Raw genomic sequence first — 21,877 nt, forward strand, 5'->3', positions numbered from 1 at the left:
ACAAAAAGCACAATTAAAATTGAGCTACGTGTGTGTATTTTCTTATTCCACTGTTTGACCCAGATATTTGATTTGCTTTATCTATTGTTTTAATGGGCCTTCATTGCATAATATGGTGGAGCTCGCTGCTCTTCCCATATATGGACATATCCACGAACGTCAACCGACGTAGAGGAGCGATTGGGAATGTTACATTTTCTAGTCTAGGGGGGTTATCAATCCAACTATCGATGTTTTTGGTCAAAAGAAATGTATACCTTTATCTATGTTGCGTGTTTGTAGAAAATATATGAATATTGAATGTATTAATCTGACCTAAACCGTGTTGTGTTCATTTTTCACAAGTCGTAATATTTTCCAGGCTACGTAACCCCCCCTAGTTTAATTTCAGTTGGTACGTCCCGAATGTGTGCACGACGCCAACATGACAAGTCAGGAAGTGAAGGGCGGTGGTTGAGCAAAAAAGAGCTGCTTCAACAATCTCAACTGACACCGAACCACTAGTTGTCGTCAGGTAAAACTACATTTACTCCATCTGTTTACCACCGTGCTTTTTTTGTTTTTCCTGTATCGTCTCCTGTTGTTATATTCGTATAAAGTAGCGGGAAAATTAGTGTGCTTCAGTTTTGGGGACGACGCAGAAGAAATCGGACAGTTAGCCACCAAGCTGTCGTTAGCTCCTCGAGGCGGCCGTCATTTCTTTTGTGTCGACAACATGAAGTAATGAGCGAATTATACGACATTTTAGACGAATGTGTTGCCTTTTTAAACGCGTATATGATAAAGGGAGATGTATTTTGGTGTGCTTGTTCCCAAGTTTGAGTTCGGTCGTGTTGCTGTGTCTTTCGGGCCCGGCCCGCATTCCACTTGAGGTTGTAAATTGCGTCGTATTTATTTATTTTTTTTTGGGGGGGGGGGGGTTGTTTTTATATTTGGGACTTCCAAAGTTAAACTAATTAGGAGTTAAGAGGGAAATAGCTATTACGTTTTGGTGTGTAATGGATAAAAAACTTTTTTTTGACGTAAGTAGGTGTGTCTTTGTTTACGTCTAAACCAAAAGTTGACCTGATTTTGGCTAATTTTCACAAAATCTCGGACTATCTCACTGTAACAATTGGTTAGACGTAATTAAGTTTAAACTGAGCTGTGTTGTAGTCAAAGTTATTTTTATTTTTTCACTCTTTTTCAAAATGGTCCTGACGTTTGCCATCCTAAATTAGGACTTTTGTCATTGCAAATAAATTATGGTGCTGTTTGGACTCCACAATATGACCTTAAAATGAAAGCATAAACTGCCACAGAAATAATAGAAGTATTTTCTTTTTTTACAAGTAATCTGAAAATAAGTGCTTTATCCTCGACAAAATGTGAACATTTAATAAAATAAGCAGACAAACTGCACAACTCGGCTGTTGTCGAAAGATTTAACGCCGCACCCTCTCAAGCTATTTTCACATGTGGAGTTGTACAGGTGCGGTAAGGCCACCACATATGCCAAAAACGTGCCGCATTGACGCACGTACTTTGCTCTAGCTCTCAGTGACCTTTTGTGACTATCCTCAATGTCTCACTGTCAGAGCTGTACACAAAATGCGACCCTTGGCCCCTAAGTGATTCACTTGTAATTGTATAAGTTATTGGTCCCAAAACTGACACAAGTGCACTAAAACAAGCCAGTGGATGATGTCGGTCATGTCTGAGCCTGTTGCAGCACATATTTCCCCATTTTTCCACGATCGTCTAGGCGTGCTTAACGTCCACATCGGAGACCTGGCCTCATAAGGGCATCCGTGCGCACGTCCTTAACTTTCCTCCTGTGATGGGGCAGTGATCTAGAAAGATGGCGAACACTTCCATTTATAGCGCCGAGGTGGGGAGGGGGGGGCCACTCGGGACATGCCGGCTCGGGAAAGAAGACTGCGCTTGGAGTTGGATCAGAAATGCCAATCGGGAACAGTTTACATCTATTAGTGTTTATTGATTTATTGATTTATTTTTGCCGGCGCAGAGATCGAAAGAGTCAAGATGTCGAGCAAACGGGCAAAGGTGAAGACCACCAAGAAGCGTCCCCAGCGCGCCACTTCCAATGTCTTTGCCATGTTCGACCAGTCGCAGATCCAGGAGTTCAAGGAGGCCTTCAACATGATCGACCAGAACCGCGATGGCTTTGTGGACAAGGAGGACCTCCACGACATGCTCGCCTCGCTGGGTGAGTGCTGACGTGTTTCGAGGCCACGTGAACTCGAGGGAGGTTTCAAAAGATTTATTTTATTTATTTTTTTTTTTCTTAGTTTTTGGCCTTCCGTCTGCATCTTTATCATCACTTGTCCACGTATGTCCAAATATTATAATTAGAAATCATTAGCCAATAAATGCCTCTGTTGTCAGGGGTAGGTGGGGGGCTTATCTCCAAGTTTTGTGATGTAGACAAACTATATACTAGACAAATGGCAACAATTTAAATGTCTTTGTTTTCAGGGGCAAGCATCTGGGGGTGCATGTTTTGCATATTGTCACTGGGGGGGGGGGGGGGGACAAACTGCGGGGGAATACAAATCTGGAAATGTATATATATATAAATATATTTTTCATAATGCAATGTTGCCGCTGCCCAATGAAAACAAAAAATGCCCTTTGCTTGGAAGGGGGGACTCAAAATCTAGAGCTGCATGTTTTTCCAATGTTTGTCCTTTGTAAACCGAGGTTTCACAAAAGTTCTTTTTATTTATTTATTTATTTTATTTATTTTTTTAATCTCTCTTTTACATATAGACTTGGTACGAGTGTGAAAATATTCTGGAGTTGAAGTAACCTGTGCGTTATGTGCACTCTCTCTTCATCTGCAGCTATTTGGAAACCAGTTCAGCGAGCAGCTGTTTGTCTCGCTCGGCTGCGGGGCGTGAATGTTGCATAGGTGCGATCTTCTTACGGGTGTGTGTACTTGCGTGCTTCACAGGGAAAAATCCCAACGACGACTACCTGGACGCCATGATGAGCGAAGCTCCCGGGCCCATCAACTTCACCATGTTCCTCACCATGTTTGGAGAGAAGCTCAACGGCACAGACCCCGAGGACGTCATCAGGAACGCCTTCGCCTGCTTCGACGAAGAGGGGACAGGTAAAAACAAAAAATGACAAAAGCATCTCTGGGTGATAGTGTGGAGAAAAAAAAAAAACATTTATCGCCATGCATCCTTCAGGTTTCATCCCGGAAGATTATCTCAGGGAGCTGCTCACGACGATGGGCGACCGCTTCACGGAAGACGAGGTGGACGAGCTCTTCCGCGAGGCGCCCATCGACAAGAAGAACAACTTCAACTACGTGGAGTTCACGCGCATCCTAAAACACGGCGCCAAGGATAAGGATGATTAAAAGGAAACTACCAAAGCCAGCAGATTGTTTTTTCCTCCACCTTGTTTGTCAGTTTAGGCCGCTGTACTGCCAATGTCGACTGTCCTGTAAGAAATCTTTTTGTAAAGTACACCAAAGCAATACATTTCTGCTGTGTTGGTTGCGTGATCGGGTTTAAGTGGACTTTTTTTTTTTTCTTTTTTTTTTTCATTTTATAATATAAAGTTTTTGAATAAAGCCCTTTATCATGTTGGATTGTTTTTTCCTTGTGTGACAGCTCCCAATAAATGATGCGGTTCAGTAAGTACACCTACCACTTTTAGTACTTGTCAAGTCTGGACAAGTCCACAGAAAGTGGAGAGTTAAAAAAAAAAAAAAGTGCTTTTTGTGAAAGTGTTTCAAGCTGTAATGGTGACTAGACATTTAGTAACTAAATGTTTTGATGCTTTATGTAGTTACATATTTTGTATCTACAAATCTTGGAAAAAATTAAAGACACCCCTTGTTTCTTCAGATTTGGTACAACTAAAGGTACAGTTGTTGGGGCCAAGATAATAAAAAGTAATTTATAAGAGATTAAGAGCTTATATGGTTTTCTTGATCGTAACATAGTATTATGGAATCGGCTGTATTTTGGACCCAGGATCCGCTGGAAAGACTACGTCTCTCGGCTTGCCTGGGAACGCCTTGGAATCCCCTCGGAAGAGCTCGAGGAATTGGCTGGGGAGAGGGAAGTCGCGACCCGACCTCGGATAAGCGGAAGACAATGGAAGGATAGAGCTGTATTTTTGTCATGTTCATTGAATTGTAAAGGTAATTCATTTTCCTGCCTGGTACCTTTAGTGTTACCAGGCAGTAAAATGAACAAGGTATTGAAGAAACAAGGGGGGTTTAATTAATGTTTCCACGGCTGTAAACCCCCCCCACCCAAAAAAGTCCTACTTGAATACCAATTGGAAAAAAACAAAGCAAGAGGTCCTCTATTTACGACGGCGACGGATATGTACGTAAGTCGGAACGCGCCTTAGTCTATCACTAACTTAAGCTAACGCAGTAAATATCAGAGAAAAACCTTTATGGGTCATAGATATAAAACAAATGGCAAACTAATTACGGTAGTTGGGTTATAGCGTAACGACATATTCTGCTCTTCGTCACAAAATATCGTATGTCAGGATCGTCGTAAACTGTATGGAAGGTTCAATGACAAATGTCGCCCTCTATGGTTGAAACGTTTATATACAAGTAGGTGCATTCGGGTGTTGTGGGGAAACAAATACTACTATCTCACTGTATTAAACAAGAACTAGGCATTTTTTAAAATATAATTTAAGGTTTCTCTGAATTCAGTCAGCGCGCCTCTTGGGTTGATGTTAAGCCTTTATAAATATTTTAAATATCTGAATAATTTTCCTAACAACCCTTTTCCTCAGAAAAACGAGCATCCCCCGAACGCCCCTCACTCTGTTACGGAACCACGTTTCGAGACGAATGTTCCCCGGCATTATGTAGTTCTCCTTTTTCCCGGTGACTGGAGGGCTAAAGTATGTAGTAGACTAGTTTTAACCATTTGTTGTTTCATAGCCACGTTGGAATTAAATGTCAGTCATGATTGAAACAGATTAACATCCGCTTCAAGAGTGCTACTTTTCCCGTCTGGCCCCGAAGGTAGCAGCTAAATTGCTAATGGCTAGCTTCAAGGTTGCTTAGGTACAGAAATTCGCAAACTTTTTGGCTCCAGGTGAGGATTTTCTTTTTTCTTTTTTTAAAAAAAAAATTCAACATTTATCGTTGCTAGCTGACGTCCACTTAAGTTACGACTTAGCTGCGAGCAGAGGTGAGCTCATTTAGTATAGCGCAGCCAATGTTGACAATTTACTTAGCGTGTAGCCTGGTTCTTGACGAGTTTTATGCGTCCAAAATGTTCCCCATTGAAACGAGTTCAAATGCCATAATCCGTTCCATTCCCCCATTTGAATCAAGAAGTTTTTAATCAATAAAAGTAGTACAACTTAATAAATATATAAACGGATTTAATTTGTGTTTGCATCGTAGTATAGTGAAACCTTGCATATTCACGGGCCAGGTATATATTTTTGGGGCACCTCTAATCCGTTACATGCTGGCAAAACTCACCTATTAGCTGTTTGTTTGTTTTTTGTTTTTTTCCCCCTCTCAGGCCAAAGCACTATGGCCATCTGGTGGTAGGTTGATGTCAAGGAAAGCATTTGAAATGTGTTGAAGAGCTGAATTTAGACAAAAGTCGTACTTTGCCTCCATCTTGTCGCTGTATATGAAATTACAAATCCTTTTAGGGGGGGGTTCGACTCATCCAGGATTTTCGCTATTAGCCAATGCGCTTTTCAGCTTTTTATTGCACACCAGTTGAATAGTAAAAAAGCCTGAACATGAGCACACTCATGTAGGAGCTTCTGCTGACCACAGCTCACACCCAGACACTCACATGCAGACTCTGACATCACACGCCACCCCACCAGGCTCCGCCTATTAAATGCACATATCTAACACACAGACATTATTACGCGAACAGTATCTTCCATATAGTTTATGCTTGCATTTTTGTGTGCGTGTTCAAATACATGTAAAATATGTTTCAATGTTTTTTGTGTGTTTTAGCTTTGCGTGAAGACATCGAGGCTGAAGTCATGGCATTGAAGCTGGTCCAGAGACTTCCATCGGGGATTGGCCCGGGTACCGTCTTCTCGGTTGCTCGGCCCGTGTGCGCGGCCTGCCTGTGCACCTCCACAGGGCGTTGCATCCTCACCGGGGGCTGCCGCCGGCTCCAGCTGTCCTGGGGTGCCAGGAGCCTGACCGCCGTCGTACGGGGGCCGTCCTTCGTGGGGCCGCACAGGGATTCCATCCCTCGGTTCCGTCTGACCCAGCAGCACGGTCCCGTGGCCCAGGAAGAGGAGCGGGAGTTCCGGAGGCGTTTGAGCTCCTGCTCGTCTTCGGCCAAGGTATCCATGTCGGCAGTTGTGATAAATGAATTAAAACAAACAAACAAACAAAAAAGACATAAAACTCGTATTTCCAATTACTTAAAATTGAAGTACCCCACATTACCCTTTTAATTAAATTCAGATATTAAGTACCTTTATTTTACATTAAATTAAATTCATTACACTAAGTTCACATTTTAACTGAATTCCATTAAATTGCATTACATTTGTTAAATGCACATATGAATGTAATTGTATTAAATTAGCATTTAAATGATCATTTAAATCTAATTCACATTTAATTCCAAATTAAATTACATTTTATTTAAATGTATAAATTGGGCTTAATTCACATGAAAAAGACATAAAATGAATCATGTTGTCTTTTAAATTCACATTTAAATTAAATCTTCATTTGAATTACATTAAATTCACATTGCAATGAATTGCCAATAGAATTTCAGTTAATAAAAAGATGAAACATTAGAGCGTCTGTGTCACAGTTCTGAGGACCGGGGTTCAATCCCCGGCCCCGCCTGTGTGGAGTTTGCATGTTCTCCCCATGCCGGCGTGGGTTTTCTTCGGGCACTCCGGTTTCCTCCCACATCCCAAAAACATGCGTGGTAGGTTAATTGACAACTCTAAATTGCCCGTAGGTGTGAATGGTTGTTTGTTTGTATGTGCCCTGCGATTGGCTGGCAACCAGTTCAGGGCGTACCCCGCCTCCTGCCTGATGATAGCTGGGATAGGCTCCAGCACGCCCGCGACCCTAGTGAGGAGAAGCGGTTCAGAAAATGGATGGATGGATGGATTTCACATTTCAATAATATCTAAATGACGGAATTAAAGTCACATTTCAACAAAATGACATTTTTGGTGGAGGTCTTCAAGCTTCTGCGTTCGGTGGCAGCGCCGTCCGACGGCGCGGCGGCGGCCGCCCTCCACCGCGTGGCCGACCTGGAGCGGGAGGAGGAGGGCCCCTCCCTGCGGGACCCCTCGGTGCTTGAGGACCAGGCCATCCGAGCCCTGTGCCTGCAGCTGGAGCGGGACTCGCGCCTTTTGTCGGATTCCGCTCTGGTGTCGGCGCTTCTGGCCTGCACGCGCCTCTACCTGGACCCCTGGAGCACCCTGATGGTGGCAATTTTTAAAGTTGGAAACTTTCCATGGGAATTAACAGGAATTCATGGGAATAAACTAGGAATTTACGAAATTGAAGATAGGTTCTTAATGGGGAACTTAATAGTAAATTGTTGAGGGAAACATATTTTCATATAATCCTGACTTAAAAAAAAAAAAACACATTTAATGCAAGTACAATGGCAACTTGACTTCTGGGGGGTTCAGCTACTATTTTTTTTCCACGAGTGGCCGCCATTCGGCTACTAGTTTTGCTGCGATTCACAGATGAATGGCGTCGCAGTTGTAAAAAAGATTGGAAAAAGATTCAGAATTTGTAGTCACATTTTTTCAAAATTTCAGCACACCTGATGATGACACTACTATCAATAATATCACTGACTTAAGCATTTATTTTAATGCCCTCATATGTGGAAACGGAGAGCCATTTATTTTGCATGAATGTCTGCTTATGACAAAACAAATGTTAATATTCACGCTGAATGTGATGCCTTCCTATTAAATGACTCAATTCTCACTTAAGTCCCACGGAAAGTTTTCCAATTTGGAATATTTCCAAAAATTCCCCATGTAAATTGACCTAAAAACCTCAGTTTTCGTCCCCTTTGCAACTGTAGGTGCGTCTGATCTCTGAGAGCCAGGAGCGGCTGGACCGCGGTGAGCTGAGCGTGGGCCAGCTGTGCACCCTGGGCCGGGCCATGCTGGCTGTGGAGGGTCCAGGGGGTGCGATGCTGGAGGAGGTGATGGCGCAAGTCAGAAAACTCGGCCCCTCGCAGTGGAGCTTAGACGAACTAGTGGCCGTTTACCAGCTCCTGCGAGGCGGCGCGGCTCACGATGGAAAATACCGCGACCTCCTGAACGCCATGCACACCCACGCCGTGACGGTGACTTCCTCCATGGACGAAGTGGCGGTCAGCGGGCTCCTGGGAGCCCTGATGGACCTCAATCAAACTCAGGCCACGCCGCTAGTGATCCAGCTTTGTAAACGGGCCGTGCGACACGTTCCCCGCCTCTCCGACGAGCAGCTGGCCGCCGTCCTCGCCGCCCTCATGCACTTCGGTCACAGCGACCACTACCTGGTGGAGGCGGTGGAGCGCCGCGTGCACGCCACCGCCTTCACGTGCCACTCGGAGACGCTCACCAAGGCCACGCAGTTCTTGGGCCGCAGGAACATCCTGTCGCCGCCCGTGTTGGACGCCGTCGCCGAGAGTTTCGTGTACCGAGCGGACGGCTACAGCACGGGACAGGTGGCGCGGCAGATCGCACCATTTGGAAAGCTGTGCTACCTCCCGCCCAACGCCGGCGAGCTCTTCCGGAAGGTGGAGGGTGTGCTGCGTACGCGCTTCTCGCAGTTTCAGCCCCGCACGTTGCTGGGTTTGCTGCACTCCTGCATCCTGGTGGAGAGGTTCCCCGTCAACTTCGTCTCCAAGGTGTTCAGCAACTTCTTCCTCCAGCAGCTGCAAGGTGACTAGAATTGAAAAACGTTTCCACGGGATGTTAAACTGGCAAATGTTGGAAATCGAATACGTTTTTGAAATGCAGTGGTGTCTACAGTTAAAGGTTTAATTTGTTACATGACCATGCGCGTCTCAAAAAAACACTCTCAAATCATCTTTCCTAATTAAAATGCCAGATATCCAAAAAACAAAACAAAAAAAAAGAAAAATGGCATTTATAACATATAGTAAAACAAGAGTTAAAACTTTTTGTCCATCGTGATAATTCAATGGGGATTGTGCTGCTCCTTCTGATGTGTGCACCTTAGCCACCAGGGGCCGGTGTAATACATACATACAGACATACTACAACGTAGATTGGATGGTGAATCACAAAAGACTGTCGCACCTATTGTTAGTCGTTCTTCGCAGAGGATAAAGAATAGATACCAGCTAGTGTTGTTGAATGCTATCGGTGCATGCGTTGCTACCACTTGTTTCATATGTAATGTCGTTTAAAGGTTTATTATTACCACAACAGCGATGCTAGTTTCGCAAGCCCGTCTATGGCATTTTGCATTGTGTGTTAACATTAAGCTAGCACACATTCATAAGATAAAGTTATTGTTGTTCGATTAAATGCTTGTGTAATTTCTTACGTGTTTCAATGTTAGTTGTACAGTAAACTTGTAAAGTAAACAGCTTGTTTCTTGTAAAACTAATTTGTAATTTCTAATCATTTGTAAATTGAGGTGCCACTGTACTGTCATCCCCCCAAAAAATCCAAAGTCATGGGAAGTAACTGAAAATATCCAGTAAATTAAAGGTGACAACTGGTGTGAAAATGTGTGAGCGAAATAAAGATGTCGCGACAATATGTTGACGACGTTTGTTGGGTTTCAGAGGACGGGAACGGGATGGACCGGTTTGTCCTGGCTCAGCTGACTCAGCTCTATATGACTGTCAAGTTGGAGTGTCCCTTCTATGAGGTAGGTCTGCATAGATGGGTACGATTGATCGTTTCTCTTAATTAGGGATTTCACAAAAAATGCCTGCTGTCACAGGATGCGTAGAAGAGGCTACTGTGTTGATTACCGTCTTTTTTTGGAAGCAAAACAAAAGGGTCATGAATCCATGCCCAACTAGTTTACTGCCTAAATAGGGTGCCTTGGAAATTGAAACTGGAAATAAACAGGAGAGCAAATAAAATCTCCCCTGGAAAAATGCAAGTTTTTATAAGCAGCATAAAAAGGGCTACTGTGTTGATTTCCCTTTTTGCGGGAAAAAAAGGTGAAGCGACGTTAATCCATGCCCACAGCCCGTTGAGGGTTGGGCTGCCTTGGAAATTGAAACCAGAAGTAAACGAGGAAAGTAAACACAAGCCCCCTGGAAAAAAGATAAATAAATGCCATCTTGGCTGGCTCTTAATTCATCCAGGCCCGACTAGTAGGGCTGCCGTTGAAATCCTCACTTTCTACCTTGACCTCAGGGCCCCCAGCTGCTCCCCAAGTATCGTGTCAAGTCCTTCCTGGTGTCGGCACGCTCACTGGAGACGCCGGTGGACCCGCACCTCTACACCTTGGTCAAGACGGGCCTGGTGGACCTGCTCGGCGTGCGCTCTTACTTCGCGTCCAAAGTCTTGACACCGTACTGCTACACACTTGGTAAGGTACAGTTTTGCAGATCGTCTATGTAATAAAAAAAATAAAATAAAAAAATAAAAAAAATAAAAAATAAAAAACCTGCCACGTCCTTTGATGTACCATTGCACTTTTGTAGATGTGGAGATCAAGCTGGATGAAGAAGGGTACGTGCTGCCCGCCAGCCAGGATGACGTCTTCAAGAGGTAAACGCCATACCCTCATTTCATCGACATTCTGGAGACAAATAAATCAATGCCTCCCTCAAATAGATGCATCCCCTTTTCAACATCAGGGAAAAACAAATTGTAAGTGTACTGTTTTATTTGCTAAATACTTAAATTTAAAATGTAATTGAGGGTTAAAAAGTCTCTCTTAAAATGTAATTATTAATTTAGAATTTTATGAATAGTTTCTTCTATTTGTTCCAAAATAAATTATGGAATTATTGAGTGAAACCAATTGTTGAATTTAATTTAATGAAAAGAAATAAATGGTGTGAACTGTTAGATTTAAAATGCTAATGATGATTTTCAAAGTAATTGTAAAATTAAATTTGTTAAAAAAGGGTAGTCAGTGTGTTATAGCACATATTTGAAACAGTCCAGTATTTGTGTTGACAGGATAGCGCTGTGCATCGACGGCCAGAAAAGGTTCACCACCAACACCAGACGGCTTCTGGGCAGCGAGAGCATCAAACAGCGACACCTGAGGCTGCTGGGATACGAAGTTGTTCAGGTACGCTCATCATTCGGACTGTTTTAATCATTTATTTGTGATATGATATGCTCCCGTGCTTCAGATCCCCTTCTACGAATTTGACAAACTGCACAGCAAGACCAGCGTCATGAATTACCTGCACCAGAAAATCTTCCCTCACAGTTACAGACTGAGCTGGTGACGATGTAAAAACACTCCCTGCGATGACAAATATTGATATTTTTCTTGTATACTGAAAGCATTGTAACATGGAAGGATGGGGGGAAAAAAAAAAAAAAAAACACTAATTAAATCAAAATGCAAATAGTGACAAATGTGTCTACACATTGGATTGTTTGAAAAATACAATTTATTTGTGTTGTGCAAGAAAAGAGAAGAGTTCCACTTTTGATTAATATAAAAAGAATAATAAAGCAGTTTTCAGTTTTTGGTTAGGTGCACAGCACGGAGTGTCAGCTGGATAAATAGAGACAACGGGAAAGTATGATAAATGTCTACTCTGCTTATGTAGCGGGAATCTGTGGAAGTCCAAACTCGTCCACCAAGACGCCATCCTTGAAAGAAAGAATGTAAAAAGAAACATTTGAATGTGAATATTAGCAAAAATGTTGGACTATTCATCGCGAGGGGGAGAAAAGCGGGTTACCCTGATAGTCTTTGAGCCGGGTAGACCTTCGGGGATGGACGGCACCGTAGAGGCTTCGTCCAAGTAGGAGCTGTCGTCGTCCATCAGGAACTCGTCTCCGAGGGCGCTCAGTTCTGCCAACCAGACAAACGCACACTTTACAACATTAGTTGAGATCACTGAAGACATCCTCACGATCGATTAGACTCAACGATTTCACAAAATAAATACTTTTACACACCCACTACATACAGCAACACTTATTCATTCCAGCTTAGCTATAAAACATCTTTAGGTGACATCATTGGCTCTGCTTTGTGTTCTCAAAATGGTGAGTACTTTTACTTTAGTCTACTGTCATTTTTAATTACTACAAAAACTAAGTGCATTTTATAATCCAATTAATTTAATTTAATGGGATTAATAAATTTAAATGGGTTAGTACTGTAGTTATCGTAGTTTGGTTAAGTTTTTTTGTAATAGAAATTAGTGTATTTCTATTATACTGTATATGTGGCCTGCAATTAGCTGGCGACCAGTTCAGGGCGTACCCCGCCTCTCGCCCGAAGATAGCTGGGATAGGCTCCAGCACGCCCGCAACCCTAGTGAGGATAAAGTGGTACAGAAAATGGATGTATTTACAAATTTATGAACTAGTAAAATTAAATTTGAAAAATAAATCAATTGTTTAAAATGTAATATGATTATTCAAAGTATTACATTTAATTAGGGCAATTATTTTAAATGATTTTGTAGTAGTTTCATAAACTACAAAATAAAATTATTTAAAAAAAATACAAACAGTTATGAAAAACCAGTTTTTTTTTTGTTTTAAAGAAATATGTTTAAAAAAATAGGTTTTAGTTTGTTAAACTTTAAAATTTAAATTCATTACGCTAAATAAATATAGAATAATAAATAAAACGTTTGAAGTCCATATTATGTCTTCTTCCTCCCGCATCCACAGTTGAGTGAATAAATCTCCCCAGCCGCAAAATGAGGAACTACGCTACTACCGATAATGTTAATAATCGTTAACAGCATTTTATTTTTTTCGACTGACCCGCTTCCAGGTCGTCCTCGTCTATCTCTGGCGTGCCGTAGCTCCGGCCCAGCGCGTCCTGGATGTCGTTGGCGTCCTCCATCATGTCCTCGAGCTGATCTTGAATGTTCTTATAGACGAAGTAAAAAGGTTAATCGTCTTACCTTGTACTCATTATTAATATAGGGGGAAAAACGGGTGTAAAAGTACCTCGATTTGATCGATTTTGATGTGCTTGTACACTTTCTTCATGTCTTTTAGGCCGACCTTCATGGCGTCCACCTATAGGAAAATTATGTTATTGCAATCAAAGTACTTCATTTTATCCATATTTTGTTGTTACAGCCTTAGTCCAAAATTGAATAAATCTTTTTCCCCTCAAAATTGTACACACAACATTAAAATTTTTTTAAATCACATTAACATAAGTATTCACATCCTTTGCTCAAAACTTGGTTGGTGGACATTTGGCAGTAATTGCAGCCTCGTCTTTTGCTAAAATGCTAAATGTCCTTGCTTTAAGATGTATTAAGATTTATTTTTGTTTGTTAGTAAAAATGACAATCCATTCTGGAATAAGGCTATACAAAATGTGTAAAACGTTAAGCGTTTTTTGGACGAACTGTAGCGCGTGTCGGCAATGAATGTATGGTCTTACTGTGGTTCGAGTGTCTTTAAGGGTTTGAATGGTGTAGTTGGTTTGTTCCATGTTAAACGACTGCTGCATGAGGTTGTCGCGCTGGCCCTCGTACCTGCAACGGCAACGTTGGACGTTTCAATAAACCGAAAATAAAAAGTTAGGAAATGAATTCAAGCGAAAAGGTCGCTTACATTCTCTTCTGCTTCAGGATCCTCATGGCCTTCTGTTTGACCATGTTCTAGAGGTGGGTGCACGGAGGAAGACGCTCAATAAATATGTGAGTGAGTGGCGTAAAACTGACATATTGTGTCTGTTGTTTCACCTTTGACGGTCCGTCTCTCATCTTCTTCATCTGGTCCTTGTACTTGACCAGCTCGGCGTCCAGTTTGGCAATTTTCTTGTCCACTGACTCACCCCGGGAATCCACCTTTTAAAAGGGGATGTAATAAGCATTTTGCAAATCCATATTTTGAATGTGTTGTATACAAATAGGTGAGTCATTGGAGTTCCTGCCCACGCGTTGAGTGTTAAATTAAACAACCAAGTAAATCTGTGCTGCCATGTTAAAGGGCGGAGAAACTATTGGGGGGGGGGGTAAATTACCCAGATTGTGACATCACAATACTGTGAAATTCAAAACGGAATGGCACAGACACCTTTTCTGAAATGGGCAGCTCCAAAAATATTATACTTGTTGTCTAAGTGTACATTTAATTGGCCCGACTATTTCTATACAAGATAGTAAAAATATTTTTTTCCCTATCACCACCTTGAAGAAAAGAAAATGGATCACATTAGGAATTGATATGAAAAAAAAATCATCCCAACAAGGTACATTAATTAGACGGTTCTTTCCCTTAATCCTGTTTCAAATCGTAAATATGGGTAATGCCTTATTTGGCATTTGTGAGTATGAAACGAAGATGATGCTTATCACCCGGAGAAGAGGAAGGTGCGAACAACCATAGAAGAAGAAAACGACCGCGAAGAAGAGGCTACGAAACAATGAAACCAGACCAGGTGATGGCGATATTTTCTTTTTTTTCACCTTCAGATAGTACTAACGCAGCAATATTGCGACAATACTGATAGCCGTGCTACTTTTCGTCACTATATATGACACTTTCACGTCTAAATGTACAACTTCAAGCTAAAAATAGCTTCCTACTCTCAACCAACCTATAAACCTGAAAAACCGGTTCAATTTCAGTCCATTCAAGCTCATGGAGAACAACATAGTTTCTGTTATCTCATTTTACGAGAGTCAACGCTGATTCACATCTTAAATACTTGATTTTAACCCATGACATCAACGCTGCGTCGGCTTTCTCCACTCGGCAATACTGATAGCGTCGTTAAATATTCATTCAAAGTCGACGCAGTACGTTCAGAGTGGAAAAATCCGAGTTCAATACAAAATTAAGTCGTCGTTTCCTTGCTGCGAAAACTTGACAGAGCTCCGCCTTTGTTTACGTTGTGAGAGGAAAGACGAAATGTTATAGTTACGGTATTGATGCAGTCCGTGAGGTTCGGCGGCGGAGCCTTGGGTTTCCCCTTGCCAAAAATACGATTCATTTTGTTAAAAAAACAAACTTAAAACTCCGAGCTGAAGTTTTCTCGCCGCCGTCTTGTCTGCCAGCTGGAAAACGCCCGGAAGTGTCTTGCCGGTGACGTCAGCTGTCAGTGTCACCAAACCACGCCCCTGGAAGATTTTGAGGAGGGAATTATTATGAAAGGAAGAATGAAACACCAATGTAATCAAATACATTTTTAAACGTTTAGACCTACTAACGTATTGTGTCGTTTAACGCTTATACTACTTCTAAATTTGTAAATTGTGTATTGCTATGAAAAGGAACTCATTTGTAATACACGCTTTCTGCCTCTGAGGGGCGCTACTGGCTCACCATACTTGTACATCATTGGAAGTGTTGGCGATCTTTGTTCAAAGTGACTTTTTGTGTGCGTGTGTGTGTGTGTGTGTGTGTGTGTGGGTGGGAGGGGGTGGGGGGGGGGGCACGAACATATCGCCAATCAAGTAAGAGCGCCCACAAAATACACTTGCCAATTAATGTACAGGTGTGGCGATGACAAACACAAATACCACCCACCCCGAATTTACTAAAACCTAGCTCAACATTTTTATAGCAATTACCAGAAGCTAATGTTGCTAATGCTAACTCTGTGACTGCAGCTCTGCTTACCTTGTGTCTCTGACATGATAGTGTTTCAGCAGCAGCAGCCTCCAGTGGTTCTTTGACACGAAATTTTCAGAAATGGCCAGACAATTAAAGAGGGATTTGGTCATTTAGTTTTACACTTGATGGGTGGGCAAGCATTCCAGAGACAACACTATTTATATACAAACATAAAAAAAAAAAAAAAAGATGTCCCATTTAAAATGTTTTTAATGTGTGTTTTATAGACAAAGCCAATATACAGCTGCCGATGAACAACCAAGAAGGACAATGGCAAGATAGCAGAGGAGACCATATCCCCAAATAACCTTACTTTCTTGGAATTATATTACTTTCAAGTTATTTTTGTTGCCAGGAAGGATAAAAATAGTTGCAAAACGGGGACATTTGCTCATGGAATACCATTAACTTGCAGTACATTCAATATCATTTAAAAGAGCACCGTCTACCGAGCATATAGGCCGCTGGTTGGCATGCTACAACAACAGTGTATGTCGACACAAAATACAATCATGTTACGGTGACACAGTACATAATGTTTCATAATGTGAACGCCTTGTAATGTCTGAGCGTCTCAATGGGATTATAATATCGCCATGCACGGCACACGTGACAGGATTATTCACTGTGAAGTCATCAATGTGGATGACGATAAGCCCTCCGTCAAATGTCTAACCCGCTCCCGGGAGTCCTGTTTTTGTATGTCAACATTTCTCTTGTCCCAAAAATATTCTTACCTGTTTTCATGCAAATCATGCAAACTTTTCATACGTCGTTGTGTTCGACTCCTGGACTGTGAGGTTAAAGGCACATCTGGTCAAAATACATGCACTAAACCAGTCGCTCTCACACTAGGGGCCCCGGCCGCCGGGATGTCCGTGAGCCGTAGCTTAAGGGGTCCACAAAATAATTAGCAATAAAAAGTACATACTGTACCTACATATGGAGATCGATGCGCCAAAAAACGTTTACCAGTTAAAAGCTGGAATGACTGTGACATATCACACAAATGACTTGACATCCCTTCACGAATTAAGTTGGGGTTTTCGAGAGCATAAGGGATATTTTGTCAAGAATATCATCATATTTTGGGAGAGAATAAAGGCGTAATATGACAAGAATGAAGTGGCATTTGTGCAATTCGTAAAACTGCGGACCCCACCGGAATTTCAATTTCTTGTAGCCCTTGACAAATGGGATCGGCCGAAGCTTTCAGTCTTGAAAAGACCTAATCCGCGAAAACCGTTAAATGTTGGCGCATCGCCAACCAATGTCCGCCTCTTCACCAGCGATGATGATATTGGATGTAAGTGCAGCCCAAGTCTCTGGATTCTTCTTTTCCGCTGTAGGAAACGAGGAATTCTCCACCGCTAGTCGTGAGCTTTCCGCAGAGGCACGGCCTGCAGCACCGCCTTCCTGCTCCCGGACACCTTCTCCTCTTTCAGCCTCAGCCTCGCCGAGAGGCTGAAGTCCTTGAAACGGTTCTTGAAATTCTCGCACAGGACAGGGTCGAGGCTACTGTTGGTGTAGTAGCCCAGAGCCATGTAGAAGAAGTCGGCGGCCGAGAGTGTGCGCATTTCTTGTGATTCTGCTAATTCAATATCACTAACCAAAACATCTGAGTTACCTTTTTTCCCTGTGAGTCTCTTGGTTTCAATCAGTGAAGCAAATCATATGAGTCCCAGCTCACTCAAATCTGAATCCACGCTCTTTCCGGTGAATCCGATGATTAGGTTCACTGAGTGGAGCTAGCGGACACACTGACACGAGTTGGCGGTGAGTCCGCCAACTCGTGTCAGTGAACCAAATCATCCGAGTCCCTGCTAACTCCACACCTTAAACCAATGTCCACCAGGTCACCATGACAGTCTACATTGCGGTAGTGACGTGGGTGAGCCCTAAGTTCCGCGAGTCTTCTTTTCCACCGTGGGAAACAGAAGACAGTTCCACCGCTAGTCATGTGGGCTTACTGTTTTCATCCGGGTTCCGCAGCGGCACGGCAGCCTCCCGCACGGCCTCCAAGGCTGCCTTCCTGCTCCCGGACGCCTTCTCCCGTCTCAGCCTGGCTGAGACGCAGAAATCCTTGAAACAGCGCTTGAAGTTTTCGTCCAGGAAGGCGTAGAGGATGGGGTTGAGGCTGCTGTTGGTGTAGCCTAGAGCCACACAGAAGAAGTAGGCGGCCATGATGGCAGTGGTCTCGGGCACGATGGCCAGCGCCTTGACCAGGATGAAGATGTGGATGGGGGTCCAGCACACCACGAAGACGGCCACCACCACCACCACCAGGCGGGTGATGCGGCGCAAGTTTCGGTCCTTCACCCGCGAGCCAGACAGCATGCGGACGCTCTTGAGACGGAGGAGCATCAGGGAGTAGCACACAGTGATGATCAGAACCGGAACCACAAAGGCGACCACGAACACGCACATCTTCATCAGGGTGTCCCAGTACACGTATGGCTCGGGGAACTGTAAGGCGCACTCCGTGATGCCTGCAAGGGACAATGTCAGACATGAGCCAGAATTACCCGTGCATCCAACTGAACTAGGACAGAATACACTATAACCCCGGGGCATGAACTGGATCAGTCAATCCTGGATCTACCACTACCCCATCCATCCACCTGCGCTTTTGCAGTAGTATTAGCTCGAACTTGGAACCGTGTTGCTGCTCACCGAGGTTTGTCTGCGTTCCGCCCAGGACAAAAGCGGGAATGCCGGCGGCCGAGGACAGGATCCAGATGCACACGTTGATCACCTTGGCCTTGACGGGCGTCCGGAAGTCGAGGGCCTTGACCGGGTGGCACACGGCCACGTAGCGGTCCACGCTCATCATAGTGAGCGTGAAGATACTGGTGAACATGTTGTAGTAGTCGATGGCGATGAAGACCTTGCACACCACCTGGCCGAACGGCCACGTGTTGAGTAGGTAGTCGGTGCTCTGGAAGGGCATGGCGGTGGTGACCAGAGCGTCGGCCAGGGCCAGATTAAAGATGTAGATGTTGGTGGCCGTCTTCATCTTGGTGTACCTGTGACGACATGGAGAGTTCCAGAGAGCTGATAACATCTCCACGACCTCCTGGCTGATTCTTCTGCGCCATGAATTAAACAACGGCTCACTTAATGCAATTTGTCCGGACTGGCAGTTCATTGTTATGCATTGTACGCCTTTTAGACAAGTTTCTCCCCTTAATTAATTGAGGGAAGCGTAATCGGACTAAGTAATTACTTTTCCTCATTTTGCCAGTTTATATTTATATGTATATATATCTATATATTACCAGCGAGGGGCACGCCTTCGGGGTATACAAAAAGCACAGAGAACAAAAGTCATCAAAATTACCTTTACTTTTTCATGACTACCTGAGGCCAAGCTATATCATTTACCTTAACAGTATAGCGCTACAGTTAAATTATTGATCCACAATGGCATGCCTTCTCCAGGCAGCGTGTGCTTAATTAGTGTGACCAAATAAAGCCGCCAAGTCATCAATAAAACAATTCGCCCAATCGCATTTGTTCTATCTTACCGCTTTTCTGTATTCATACAGTTAGAACTAGAAGCATATTCTCTTTGTTTTTGTGATGCCAAATTCATTTTAATTCACAAGGACTCGGGTTCGTTTGAGCCATTTACTAAAGTGATCTGATTCACTTGACTCAGTGTTGTTGGACTGATAGGAGTGAAGTCAGTCCACCAAATCATCTGAATCTGCAGTCAGTGAATTCAACTCATTTGAGTCCCCACTGACTCAAGTCAGTGAACCAAATCATCTGAGTTCATTGTGTTTCTGGTGAGTCTACTAAAGTGAGTCGGTCTACCAAATCGTCTGAGTCTGCAGTGTTTCCAAGTCAGCCAATTCAACTCATTTGAGTCCACTGACTCGAATCAATGACGCAAATCATCCAGGTTCCTGGTACCTCGAGTCACATCAAGCCAACTCTACTGTGTCTACAGTGTTGAAGTGATTCTGCTAACTTGAGTCAGTGGACCAAATCATCTGACTCGGCTGTGTTTCCCTGAGTCTCTTCACTTCAATAAGTGAACAAAATCATCTGAATCCCAGGTGTTTCCAGTGAGTCCGCTCACTTGAGCCAGTGATCCAAATCGTCTGAGTCCCAGAGGTGACCAAATCAACTGCATCTGTTGTTTTTGCGGTGAGTATGCAAACTCGAGTCTGTCCACCAAATTATCGGAGTCTGCAGTGTTTCCGGTTAGTCGGCAAATTGAGTCTGTGGTATTTTCCATGAGTTGCGCTAACTGGCCTTGCGTACTTAGCAGGGGCCAGCCAGAGGTCTCACATGATCCACTTTAATGGATATACAATTGTTCTTGTCTCGTCCCACTTGTATTCCTGTTGTCAGTATTGATTTAAACCCTGGATTGCGCGTTAATAGTCCGGCTTAATTGGTTCAGTCGAATGTAGTGAACTGAAGACCGCAGGTGCAATCAGGGCCTGCGTGACACATTTCTAATACAAACCGTCGGGTAATCAATGTTTAATACAAAGGCATTGATTGGAAGGCGGCCAGGTCACTCGCGATCCTCTCGCCGTTTGAATGAAAGGCTCCCCTTGAAGCGCTTATTAAGCCGCTGCTGTGGCGACGCATCACTTTCGATTTGATGCCGCACGCTATCGGCTCCATTTTTTTCCCGAACATCAAAGCAGATTTGTCGCCTTCACGTATCGTAAATAAAGAGCCAATGTGCCCCCCCCCCCCCCCCCCCCCCCAGGAGCTATAATTAATATCACGTTGACTGCTAGGAGGTTGTGATTTACCGAAGGTTTGTTATTGCCTTATTGGAGGGCGGTGGGGGTTCATGGGATTCATAAAAATGGGCTGCTTCACATATCAACTACAGGAATCGATTGCAGCATGTCACGCGTTGAATGCTGAATTAATGACAATGTGAAAGTGAAACTCCACACTCTCAGCTCTTAGGAAACTGGTCACTTTATTAGATAAGCCTAGTCATGGGGAAAAAAACGAGCGGGGCAAAATATTAGGAACACCTGCGAGGTGTGATGCACTGGAATTCTACACTACGGCTAACTTCACGTATTCTACTTATTGAAATGTTCTCGAATTGAAATAAAATAAATTGTGTAAGTTATAATTTTATTTTTAGTCCACATATTTATATTGTAGTTTGTTTTCATTTATATTTGAAATGACGTTTACTCACAATCCCTCAAGGGAAATGATAAAAAAAAAAAGTATTATTAATAATAATAATTTATAGTAGTAAATAAATATAATATAATACAATAATATAATAATAATAATAAATAATATAATCCCTCACGTGGAAATCAATATAAACACTAATTGTAGTTTTAATTACATTTTCCCACAAATATTTAGTTTTTTACAATTGTATTTGACATGATAGTCCCTCAAAGGCAGCTCATAAAAATATACAATATGTAAATGTTTATCATTTCAAATATTTCAATTGTGTTTTTTTTTTTTAACATCCATTCTACTTCTACTATTCCAATCACCCATGGGGAAATAACTTTATTTTGTGTACTATTATATATACATATAGTTTTTTTTTTTCTTACTTACTGTAATCCCTCCACGGGGAATTCAGTTGTATTATTCCATTGTCTGTTATTATGTTCATTCTATTCTACATTATAGTGGGGCACAAATCAAGCCCTGACTCCCATCATCATCTTGTCGCCCTTACCTGACGATGACATACATGACCAGGCAGTTGCCCAGCAATCCCACCACGAAGACGAGCGAGTAGACGGCGGTGATGATGGGGATGACGGGCGACAAGCCCTCCTGCTCCCAGCCTTCATCCCCGTCCCCGAGGGTCACGTTGCGGCTCCGCGACGAAGCGTTGCCGGCGGCCGGACGCGCGTCGTCCAGCCTCTCTTGGAACATCTCAGCCGGACCGGCGCTTTCCATATTGGGGGTTGACAATACTAGGGGAAGGGGTGGGGGAACCAAAATAAAAACGCAACTTTTCGTAAGCGATGCAGGGGGAAAAAAAACAAAAAATAAAACAAAAAACGCCCACGCGGCTGCTTGCTCTTTGCAGCAAAGTTTGAAGTCAGGAGAGGAGAGGAGGACTCGCGCACACGACGGTCACATGCGCGCGCACGCCTCGCAC

General features: G+C 43.1%; 4 protein-coding genes across 10 annotated transcripts; 2 read left to right on the forward strand and 2 right to left on the reverse strand.

Annotated features, from left to right (window-relative positions):
• Positions 1–421: 421 nt before the first annotated feature.
• On the forward strand, positions 422–3,602 carry myl12.1 (myosin, light chain 12, genome duplicate 1). Its single transcript, XM_061666492.1, has 4 exons — positions 422–514; positions 2,009–2,209; positions 2,957–3,118; positions 3,201–3,602. The coding sequence occupies exons 2-4, from the start codon at positions 2,026–2,028 to the stop codon at positions 3,371–3,373; spliced, it is 519 nt and encodes a 172-aa protein (XP_061522476.1). The 5' UTR covers positions 422–514; positions 2,009–2,025; the 3' UTR covers positions 3,374–3,602.
• A 1,211-nt stretch (positions 3,603–4,813) lies between these two features.
• fastkd3 (FAST kinase domains 3) lies at positions 4,814–13,877 on the forward strand. 6 transcript variants are annotated; one of them, XM_061666496.1, is made up of 11 exons: positions 4,826–4,896; positions 4,974–5,093; positions 5,990–6,330; positions 7,195–7,446; positions 8,067–8,913; positions 9,789–9,874; positions 10,375–10,549; positions 10,665–10,731; positions 10,798–10,833; positions 11,149–11,263; positions 11,328–13,877. In XM_061666496.1, exons 3-11 carry the CDS (start codon positions 6,019–6,021, stop codon positions 11,424–11,426), a joined length of 1,989 nt encoding a protein of 662 aa, XP_061522480.1. In that variant the 5' UTR covers positions 4,826–4,896; positions 4,974–5,093; positions 5,990–6,018; the 3' UTR covers positions 11,427–13,877. The 6 variants fall into 6 exon arrangements, with proteins under 6 accessions (XP_061522478.1, XP_061522482.1, XP_061522484.1 ...); XM_061666494.1 differs by having other exon boundaries at positions 4,814–5,093; XM_061666497.1 differs by lacking the exon at positions 4,974–5,093 and having other exon boundaries at positions 4,819–4,896.
• chmp5b (charged multivesicular body protein 5b) lies at positions 11,577–15,217 on the reverse strand. Its single transcript, XM_061666501.1, has 8 exons — positions 15,059–15,217; positions 13,875–13,979; positions 13,744–13,790; positions 13,571–13,664; positions 13,123–13,194; positions 12,934–13,042; positions 11,892–12,004; positions 11,577–11,799 (listed from the first exon to the last, which is right to left on the reverse strand). The coding sequence occupies exons 1-8, from the start codon at positions 15,125–15,127 to the stop codon at positions 11,749–11,751; spliced, it is 660 nt and encodes a 219-aa protein (XP_061522485.1). The 5' UTR covers positions 15,128–15,217; the 3' UTR covers positions 11,577–11,748.
• Positions 15,218–16,643: 1,426 nt separating this feature from the next.
• Positions 16,644–21,524, reverse strand: LOC133396406 (kappa-type opioid receptor-like). Of its 2 annotated transcripts, none has more exons than XM_061666245.1 (3): positions 21,446–21,524; positions 18,424–18,776; positions 16,644–18,239 (listed from the first exon to the last, which is right to left on the reverse strand). In XM_061666245.1, the coding sequence occupies exons 1-3, from the start codon at positions 21,460–21,462 to the stop codon at positions 17,707–17,709; spliced, it is 903 nt and encodes a 300-aa protein (XP_061522229.1). In that variant the 5' UTR covers positions 21,463–21,524; the 3' UTR covers positions 16,644–17,706. The 2 variants fall into 2 exon arrangements, with proteins under 2 accessions (XP_061522229.1, XP_061522230.1); XM_061666246.1 differs by having other exon boundaries at positions 21,461–21,480.
• Positions 21,525–21,877: the final 353 nt, after the last annotated feature.

Source organism: Phycodurus eques, chromosome 21 (assembly GCF_024500275.1).
Source record: "Phycodurus eques isolate BA_2022a chromosome 21, UOR_Pequ_1.1, whole genome shotgun sequence".
NCBI lineage: Eukaryota > Metazoa > Chordata > Actinopteri > Syngnathiformes > Syngnathidae > Phycodurus > Phycodurus eques.